The sequence below is a fragment of the Aplysia californica genome, unplaced genomic scaffold (genome assembly GCF_000002075.1).
Source record: "Aplysia californica isolate F4 #8 unplaced genomic scaffold, AplCal3.0 scaffold00927, whole genome shotgun sequence".
Classification (NCBI taxonomy): Eukaryota; Metazoa; Mollusca; class Gastropoda; order Aplysiida; family Aplysiidae; genus Aplysia; species Aplysia californica.
The window spans coordinates 210,099-220,121 of record NW_004798197.1 but is presented as its reverse complement, the minus strand read 5'-3'; the positions used below and the strand labels follow the sequence as shown (position 1 = coordinate 220,121).

Sequence of the window (10,023 nt, the reverse complement as noted above, 5' to 3'; positions counted from 1 at the left end):
GGGGGGAGACACAAGCAAACATACAGCATGTGTATGTATGTATATAAAATCACCTCACATGAAATACTGGGGAGGGGGGGAGAGGGGAGAACCACAAGCAAATATGTGTGTGTGTATATGTTCTGCGTAATTTACCGATCTGTGCAAACTTGCGCTGCGTTTTAATGACCATATAATAATAATTACGCTGCCATCTTAAGATTGCACTGCGCGTCTTAACTATGGTATAATTGTGTGGCAATCTGAAGATTGAGTTAATATTTTATATTTTTTACATATTTTGGGGGGGGGTTTATAAATACACTTCAATCTTTATTCTTTTACTCACATCAAGGAACATTCACATACATTTTCAAGTGTAAAAATATGAAAATTAAATCCAAAATCAGAACTAACATATAAAACTCAAGAGCACACAAGAATGATACAGTGCCAGGTATCAAACTCAAAGTTTACAAAGTATATTTAATTTATGTCATATTTTTAAAATAATTTTTTAGTTAAATTCACTTCCATCTTTATTTATTCTTTTACTCGTATCAAGGCACATTCACATATATTTTCAAAAGTGGAAAAATATGAAAACTAAAATTAAAATTAACAAATAAAACTGAAGAGGTCTCAAGAATGACACAATGCCAGGTATCAAACTCAAAATTCACAAAGTTCATTTAATTGAGAGGAAGAAAGAGAAAGAGAAAGAAAGAGAGAAGAAGGGACAGAAGAAGGGACAGAAGGAGGGAGAGAAGGAGAGAGAGAAAAGAGAAAAAAAGAGAGAGAAGGAGGGAAAGAAGCAGGGAGAAAGAGGAAGAGAAGGAGGAAGAGAAGGAGGAAGAGAAAGAAAGAGAGAGAGAAGGAGGGAGAGGAAGAAAGAGAGAGAAGAAGGGAGAGCAGGAGGGAGAGAGAAAGAGAGGGGGAAAAAGAGAAGAAGGGAGAGAAGAAGGGAGAGGAGGGAGAAAGAAGGGGGAGAGAGAGAAAGAGAGAGAAGAAGAGAGAGAAGAAAAGAGAGAGAGAGAGAGAGAGAGAGAGAGAGAGAGAGAGAGAGAGAGAGAGAAAAGAAGGGAGAGAAAGAAAGGGAGAGAACGAAAGCGCCAACTCACCGTACTGGTCACGTTGTAGGGGTGGTCCTGTGGGGAGAAAAAAAAGCAAAACTTGCTGGGATTGTGCTTTAGTTTAAGTAAGAGTTTTACAGCACTTGCAACCCAATAAGGTCATATAGTGCCGATGAATAGGTGTGTTACAAGAGAGTAACTTGAAAAAAAAAAAGGAGAGATAAGAGATGTGTGACAGGAAAGAGGGAGCAAACCACACCAGAGCACCTGTCAACCACCCAGTGGGGTTGTGCATGTTTCAATGAGAGTTGTTTGTTTTAGTAAGGTTTTACGGCGCTCGCAACTGCATAAGGTCATATGAGTGCCATGGGGTGGATGTCAACAGACAAGTCCAAACGGGGAATCAGGCTTACTCTGCTCACCTCTCTAGCTTCAACAGCACAAAGTCTGCTTCGACTATCAAGGTACCCTGGAAATAACAGTTCACAAGAGAGTGACAAACATAAAAAAGAAGTAAAGGATAAATAATGATAGTAAGGAAAAGGAAAGAAAAAGCAGCAGTTCCCCTTATGCTGTTCCGGCACAGTAAGAGCATGACATTGATATATCAGCCAATTTACAATTTTATAACAAGTTGACATCAACCGCGATGTAAACGAAGTTCAAGATAAAAACCTGATTTTATTATGTAAATCCGATTCCCATACATGACTCAAGCTGACACACTGAGCACCACATGTGAATAACACTGACACACTGAACTCACGCTGACACACTGAACACCATACATGACTCACGCTGACATACTGAACACCACACATGACACACTGAACACCACACATGACACACGCTGACATACTGAACACCACACATGACACACTGAACACCACACATGACGCACTGAACATCACACATGACACACGCTGACACACTGAACACCACACATGACTCACGCTGACACGCTGAACACCACACATGACTCCCGCTGACACGCTGAACACCACACATGACACATGCTGACACACTGAACACCACACATGACTCACGCTGAAGGCTGAGATGATGACAGTTGGACGTCGGCTGCGCGGGCAGACGGAGAAGAAGCTGAGCAGAAGTCGTTCGTCATGGTGGTCGTGGCAGACGAAGGAAGACACGAGACCTCGCAGGCACGTCTCCACCGCCATGGCCCACTTCGAATCCAACAGGTCAAAGCAGACCCCTGGCACGACACAATGCTTTGTTTCAGTAAAAGAGTTTTACGGCACTTGCGACACAAATAGGTCATATGTGAGGAAGCGAGGTGAAATCAGGTGCTCGTCAACATAACGAAATGAGAGAAACAGGCATTTTTCTGCCAGTCTGGAGATTTTTATCACATTTTTGTTTTTTGGCTTAACCTCTTCAATATCCATATTTAAAAACACATTTTCATGTGAATTTTATTGAAAAACATTGATTAAAGGCACAAAATACGTTATTTTTTAGTTTTTAAAGACTCTAGTTATTGGAGTTGCCGAACTTTGGCGGTCATTTTCTCGCCAATTTCAACTCTGAAACCAGGCGACACCATTTCCTTCAATCACAAATATCTTGAGTGCTGTTCAAGATAAATTTATATTTATTTCATTGGAAAAAGGAGAGCAAATAAATCAGCTTTCAGATGATACCAATAGCTCCATATGCCCAAAAATTGACGAGCGCCTGATTGCACCACGCCATGACACACATAAGTGCCCAAGACTGGAGGATTTACTTGAGACTGACATACAAAGAATAGAAAGAAGGAGCAATAAGGACGACAGATGTTGGATTGGAAAAAAGAGCCAACCACACCAGTGAACCCATCAACCGCCCATACATACCACTTACAAAAAACAACAAAAGCTGATGGTAGACGTTTTACACTCCTATCAAGACAATCTAGATAAATTAGGAAGAAGGCTTCTGACCCTGCCTGACAGGGCCAGCCCAAACTGAGAATATACAAATCCCAGTAGAAAGACCGAGACATTCCAGAAAAAATTCTCCCCCACTCAGGGACTCAAACTCCTGTCCTCTGAACAGTACAGCGGAGCACCTAACCACTACACCTGACCACGGTACGCTCAGTGCCCATTGCAAGAAAAAGACAGGCAGGGTAAACACGCAGGATGCAGAAGACATAAAAATGTATCACAACGTGGTGAAACCAGGCGCACGTCAATCTTGGGCATGTGGAGTTATTGGTATTTATCTAAAAGCTTTTTCATTTGCCTTACTTTCAATTTTAAAAATACCCATCTATCTTGAATAGAAGTCGAAATATTTGCAATTGAAGGAGGTGGGGTTTCGAAGGAAAAATTATAGAGAAAATGGCCGCCAAAGCGTTGCAACTTTTATAGCTTGACAGTCCTTGAAAACGGAAAATTTACATATTTTGTGCCACCATTAATCAACGTTTTTCAGTAAAAGTCACATGGAAATGTGTTTTTATATGAAAAAAAAAAAGTGTTGAATCAAAAAACAAAACCTTTATAAAAATTGCCAAACTGGAGGAAAAATGTCTGTTTCTTCGATTTCATTATTTTGCCGAGCGCCTGATTTCATCACGATCCCTCGCATAGGTTAAAAGTTTTGGAAAAATAAAAACAAAATGTTTGACTCCCCCCCCCCCCCCCCCCCCCTCCAAATATCTTCCAATGACCTTGACCCCCATGACATCCCACAAAGCAGTCACCCACCTAGCGGCCCTATGGGCACCCTATGGAACTTCCTGCTGTTCTGTCGGATTTTCTCCAGCACGGCGGGCATCCAGGCGCCGAACCTGAGCAGTCGGTCGTCCTTGGCGCGCCGCAGGTCGCCCAGCGTGTTCTCCACCGTTCGCAGCCGGTGCTCGCGACTCTTGAGCTGGGCTCTGCGCACGAGGGAGGAGAGATTTGTTGGGGGTTTTTTTTTTAAGTTTTAGTAAGTGTTTTACGGCACTTGCAACACAATAAGGTCATGTAAGTGCCAAAGATTAGAGGTGTTACAAGTAAGAGTAACAAACACAAAATAGAAGGAGGAGAGAAAAGGACGATAGATGTTTGATAGGAAAGAAGAAGAGATTTCTTTACATACATCACTGTCACGGACATGACAACAATGACAATAACTTTTTACATACATCGCTGTCACAGACATGATAGCAATAACAATAACAGTAACAATCAAAATAATACAGCCGTACCAGCTCTTTTTGTTTTAGTAAGGTTTTACGGCTCTCCCAACTGCATAAGGTCATATGAGCGCCAAGGGGTGGATGTCAACAGAGAAGTCCAAACAGGGAATCAGGCTTGCTCTGCTCACCTCTCTAGCCTCAACAGCACACAAAGTTTGCTTCGACTATCAAGGCACCCCAGAAATAGCAGTTCACAAGAGAGTGACAAACATAAAAAAGAAGTAGAGGAAAAATTACGAAAGTAAGGATGAGAAAAGAAAAAGCACCAGTTCCCCCTATGTTGCTCCGGCACAGTATGAGCATGACATTGATAAATCAACCTATTTACAACTCTACTGAGGAGAGATTTGTTCCCATCACTGTCACAGAGAAGATAACAATGACAACAATAATAATACAGCCATACCTGCTCTGGCAGTCATTTGTACTTTGTGGTGTCACAGCCGCTTTGACCCGCCGTAAATTGAGGCTCTATTTCTGTTCATTAATCCCTTTTATTTTTTTAATCACCAAACATTTCAACTCCTTCACAAATGAGGTTTACTTCCTATTTATATTCTACTTTCTTAATGTCTCAGTTTATGGCCGTTACTTGCTTGGTTTGTCGGTTCTTACGCTTTTTTTCAGACAGAATATCGGGAAATAATATAAATTGATAATTATAACAATAATAATAACAATAATAATAATGATGATGATGTTACATAATAAAATACACCCGTAATCTGATAAGGAAAACACATGCACAAAAAGACCATCACTGTGTGTAATTTCCCCTGACACAAAGGGCTATCTGCTAGTAATGCTCGGAGGGTTAACTCCCTCAACCCTAGGCCTACTACACTTCCCGGTTGTCAGCTCTCCCAAGAGATCTTTACCACTTTTTGAAAAACTGACAAAAATTGTAACATTATATCCTACCCAAATTTAGTACATATTTTATTCAAACATTTATTTGTGTTTATTGCGAATTTGAAGGCAAAATATGTCATAGGTTTTATGCAATACTCCCTGGAAAAAGGTCTAGATCTATATACAGAATCAAAGAGTCAAATAGTAAACAAAACGCGAAGAAAGGAAGTGCGTTCAAAATTTTCACCCCTCACATGGTTCCCGAATATAGCTTCCTTTGTTCTAAATTTGGGCTTCCACTTCTGGTCAGTCTGTTTCAAACAAAAAATGGTTACTCCTCCAATTAGGCTATGGTCTTCACGCAAAATTAGTGTTTTCGGTCTCGAGAGCGAAATTTTCCACACTGATACTGTCGGCATTAGGGTTGGAGCGTTGCGCACGCGTACCGATATTATCGGCTCCAGGGCTGGGCGAGTTATAACAGAACATCCCACATGCCCGCAGCCCCGCGATGCACTCACTTTATGGCCGCACGGTGCACTCACTCCGCAGTGCACTCACTCTATGACCCCACTCTATGGCCCCGAGGTGCACTCACTTTATGGCCCCACAGTGCACTCACTCTATGGCCCCACAGTGCACTCACTCTACGGCCCGCTGTGCACTGACTCTATGATGCCCTCACTCTACGGCCCTGCGGTGCACTCACTCAATGGCCGCCAGGTCCGACTTGTTCTTGGCGACGGCCCCTCGGAACTGCTCCACGCTGTGCTCCTTCACACGCAACTCCAGTGACAGTTTCTCCAACTGGCCCTCCAACTTGGCAATCTGCTCCTCCCTCTGCTTCCTCTCCGCCTCGTAGTCGTGCGACGCCCTGGTAAACACACACACATGCAACGGTTGGAGTTTTAGTAAGGGTTGTTCAGCATTTGCAAACACAAATAGGTCATATGTGAGGCAGCGTGGTGAAATCAGGCGCTCCGCGCTCGTCAAAATGATCAAAGTGAGGAAACTGGCATTTTCCTGCAGGTTTGTGGATTTTTATGGAATTTTCGTTTTTGGGCCTATTAAACAGGCTTAAAGAATACCAACCAATAACACTGTATGACCAAAAATTGACGAGCGCCTGATTTCACCATGATGTCTCACATATGTGTCACGACGTGGTGAAATCAGGCGCTCATCAATTGTTTAGGCATGTGGAGTTATTGATATCCTCGGATAGCTTATTCATTTGCCTTGCTTTCAGTGAAAAAAAAATATCCATCTAGCTTGAATTGAAGTCGAGATGTTTGCGATTGAAGAAGGTGGGGTAGCCTGTCTTCAGTGGACAATTAATGAGAAAATGGCCGCCAAAGTTTGGTAAATTCAGTAGCTTAAGAGTCCTTGAAAACTGGTGGGAAAATGCCCTTTTCTTCGATTTCATTATTTTAACGAACGCCTGATTAGCCACGATGCTTCATATAGGGGTTAAGGATTAAAAATGTTACTAAAGAGTAACATACAAAGAAAAGAAGGGGGAGATAAGAACTATAAACATTTCACTGGAAAGGAGAAACTCACACCAGAGCACCCGCCAACCACCCATGCCCCATTCTGTAAAACATGGGAATGATTGAAAGGGATTTTAAAACATTGTAAGGACAGAAACCATGGAAAAGATTGTAACAACTGTGGTGATTATGAACAATCATGAAAATAGTAAACATTTATAAAAGATTGTACATTATAGTAAATAGTTACAAAATACTGAAATGATAGTAAATGATTTTTGTTACTAAAATAAATGAATGTTTGGAAAACAAATTAAATAGATAGACAGATAGATAGATAAATACAGTGCAGCATCTCTATGATGACATCATCAGGACCAGAAAAAAATGTCATTATAGAGAGTTGTCGTTATAGAGAGGCAACCAAAAATATTACTATTGATATATAAGGAAAAATCTGGACCCGAGCACCATGTCGATATACAGAGGATGTCGCTATATCGAAGGTCGTTGTAGAGAGGCTGCACTGTATATGAATAATTAAATAATCCAGAGAGCACTGTGACTATTGCATGGATGGACAGGAGAGATGGGTCACATGTCAGACAGGAGAAGTGGGTCAAAGGTCAAACTCACGCGGTGCGGAGCTCCTCAATCCGCTCCTGGCACTGCTTACGGTCGCGGCGAGTGACGGCTAGCTCCCGCTCACACTCCTTCAGCTTGATCTGGGTTAGGCGGAGAAATGAGTTGTTTTAGTTTTTAATTTTAGTGAAGTTTTACGGCGCAACTGCATAAAGTCATATGTGCGCCAAGTGGTGGATGTAAACAGAGAAGTCCAAACGTGGAACCAGGCTTACCCTGCACAAAGTCTGCTTCAACTGTCAAAGCACCCCGGAAATAGCAACTCACAAGAGAGTGACAAACATACAAAAGAAGTAAAGGTAAAGTGACGACAGTAAGGATGAGGAAAGAAAAAGCAGCAGTTCCCCTTATGTTGTTCCGGCACAGTATGAGCATGACATTGATTAGCAATGCCAATGAAAATTTAAATTTTCACTTAAGCCCTTTTTATTTTGGTACCTAAGAAAAGAACTTTCAATTCTAAGAATTATGCTTCTTGAATTTTAAGAATCGGTTCATAAATAAAAAAGTTATGGGGTTGTAAAGGTCGGCAAAATATGGATGACCCACATATAGGAAAATACTCCTAAAAAGTGGACCACGCAGTAGCAGATTCTGTAAGAAAATCGACGATATCTCGGTAACTAATCGGAGTGTTCGAGAGAAACTTGGCCACCCGATGTGTTTTTGAGTGTAGAAATCATTTCTGCATGCAGTCAGATTTACTACAATTTCGTAGATATTTTGTTATAATTAAAATTTTGGTATACATATTACGATTTTGCGAAAAAGGGGTGTCGGGATGAGTCCATTTTATTTATAGCATCGTATCACAACATGGGATCTTTAAGAATATATGTCGGCAGCGTGACTAAATAATTGAAAAGCTTTTTATGATGACGGTAAGATTGAAGAACACCGGACCAGCGGACTGACTTTGCCTATGTCTCAACCTTAGGAATTCATAATTTTCCCGTTTTTAATATCTCTCAATGGAGAATCTCGGACCGGTAGATCTATTCATTAAAATTTTGTCCCCCTGAACCCCCCTCCTCCACCCCAACCACCCGCCCCACCAACCCCACTTTCTCGCGCAATAATGTACGAGTGGTCCGGTATTCTTCAATCTTCCCATGATGACTTTAGACCATGCCAACCGTAAAAGATAAGTTAATTCAATCTAGCATGCCGTACAATTAAAAATTCTTTTTCCCCGTTGAGACGCGAACACCCCGAGACGAGATAACCTCGCCTCGGAATACCCCCATTGCGATGTTACAGGGGAATAGAGAGAAAAACAACCGGATGCGCGCGCCCGCCATTGCCCTATTTCAAGTGACCAATGAATGGGCCCGGAATAGTCATGCGGGGATTTGTAGGTCACATACATTTGCCACGAGAGTGAAAGGAAAATGGCCGGTCTCCGTGCGAAGCTGCTTTGGATAGAGGGGTAGTCGTGCATTTATGATCGGGTCTAAACAACTACTTGATACAGAACGTTCAAATTTGAGCACACTATAGAGGATAGATAGATCTATTACCATCTCGGCGTTGAAATTCAAACTCCTTATAGTTTTCGGTGTACACGATACGAAAGTGTTCCCGACACCAAAAGTATAGGTTGATTTATGTGTATGAACTTCAACGTCCACATATCATTAGTTTGCCCTATTTTCTGATTGGTTGCCGAGTTTCATTCGGATTGGTTCGGAAATAGAGCAGACCGAGGTTGACAAAGTTAGTCACCTACGCTTCGGCCCGGTCCGCAAAATCGCCCGTAAACGGGGACCAAATTTTCGCCACGCGGGAAAGCCCGATTGGCATTGCTACATTGACAAATCAGCCCATTTACAATTCTACTGTGCACAAGAACATGTTTAAATCCCCCTTGCGAATGGTCTAAAGACATGAAGATTAGAAGTGGTACTAGAAATTAACATACTAAGAAAAGGAAGAGAGACAAGGACCATAGATGTCTGACAAGAAAGAGGAGCAAACCAAACCAGAGCACCCACCAACCACCCACATAGAGAAAAGAGAACCACATCAACACACCAGGATAGAGTAAAGATTTCACAGATCTCCACAGAGAGAAATCTGCTGCCACATGGTAAATATATAATATATATACGTACACTCACTCATCAATATACTCATACATATTCTCTTCCTCTCTCTCACTCACACACACATATTTACATACAGACACACACACACACACACACACACACACACATACTAACATTTACATACAGACACACACACACACACACATTTACATACAGACACACACACACACACACATTTACATACAGACACACACACACACACACACATTTACATACAGACACACACACACATATACACACATTTACATACACACACACATTTACATACAGATACACACACAACACACAAACACACAAACACACACACACATTTACAGACACACACACACATATTTACATACAGACACACACACAAACATACACACATTTACACACACACACACACACAACGCTAATCTCGCACACTTAACACTAAAGTCACTCAGTGTTTGAGTACAGCAAAAACATTTCTCAACGTGGGAGTTGCTCTTACAGCCCTCTCAGCCCCATTGAGCTCCTACCTGGATGGGCTGCAGCCTCTCCTTGGCCTTCTGTATGTCTCTCTTCTTCTCCTGCAGCACAGGCTCCAGCGACTTCACCTCCTCACTGCATTCGATCAGTCGTTCCTGTACCTCCTTGTGGCGCACCTCCCAACCCTCCACCTGGCGCTACAGAGAGAGAGAGAGAGAGAGAGAGAGAGA

At 42.0% G+C, this 10,023-nt stretch overlaps 1 protein-coding gene across 1 annotated transcript in view; it reads right to left on the bottom strand.

Annotated features, from left to right (window-relative positions):
- The window catches only part of LOC101848082 (structural maintenance of chromosomes protein 6), a gene marked incomplete in the record, with an annotated part of 34,668 nt that overhangs the window by 13,136 nt on the left and 11,509 nt on the right, over positions 1-10,023 (bottom strand). The window contains 6 exon segments of the mRNA XM_013089324.2: positions 1,101-1,127; positions 2,099-2,271; positions 3,773-3,945; positions 5,810-5,974; positions 7,230-7,318; positions 9,844-9,990. Coding sequence (XP_012944778.1) covers positions 1,101-1,127; positions 2,099-2,271; positions 3,773-3,945; positions 5,810-5,974; positions 7,230-7,318; positions 9,844-9,990 — 774 coding nt within the window.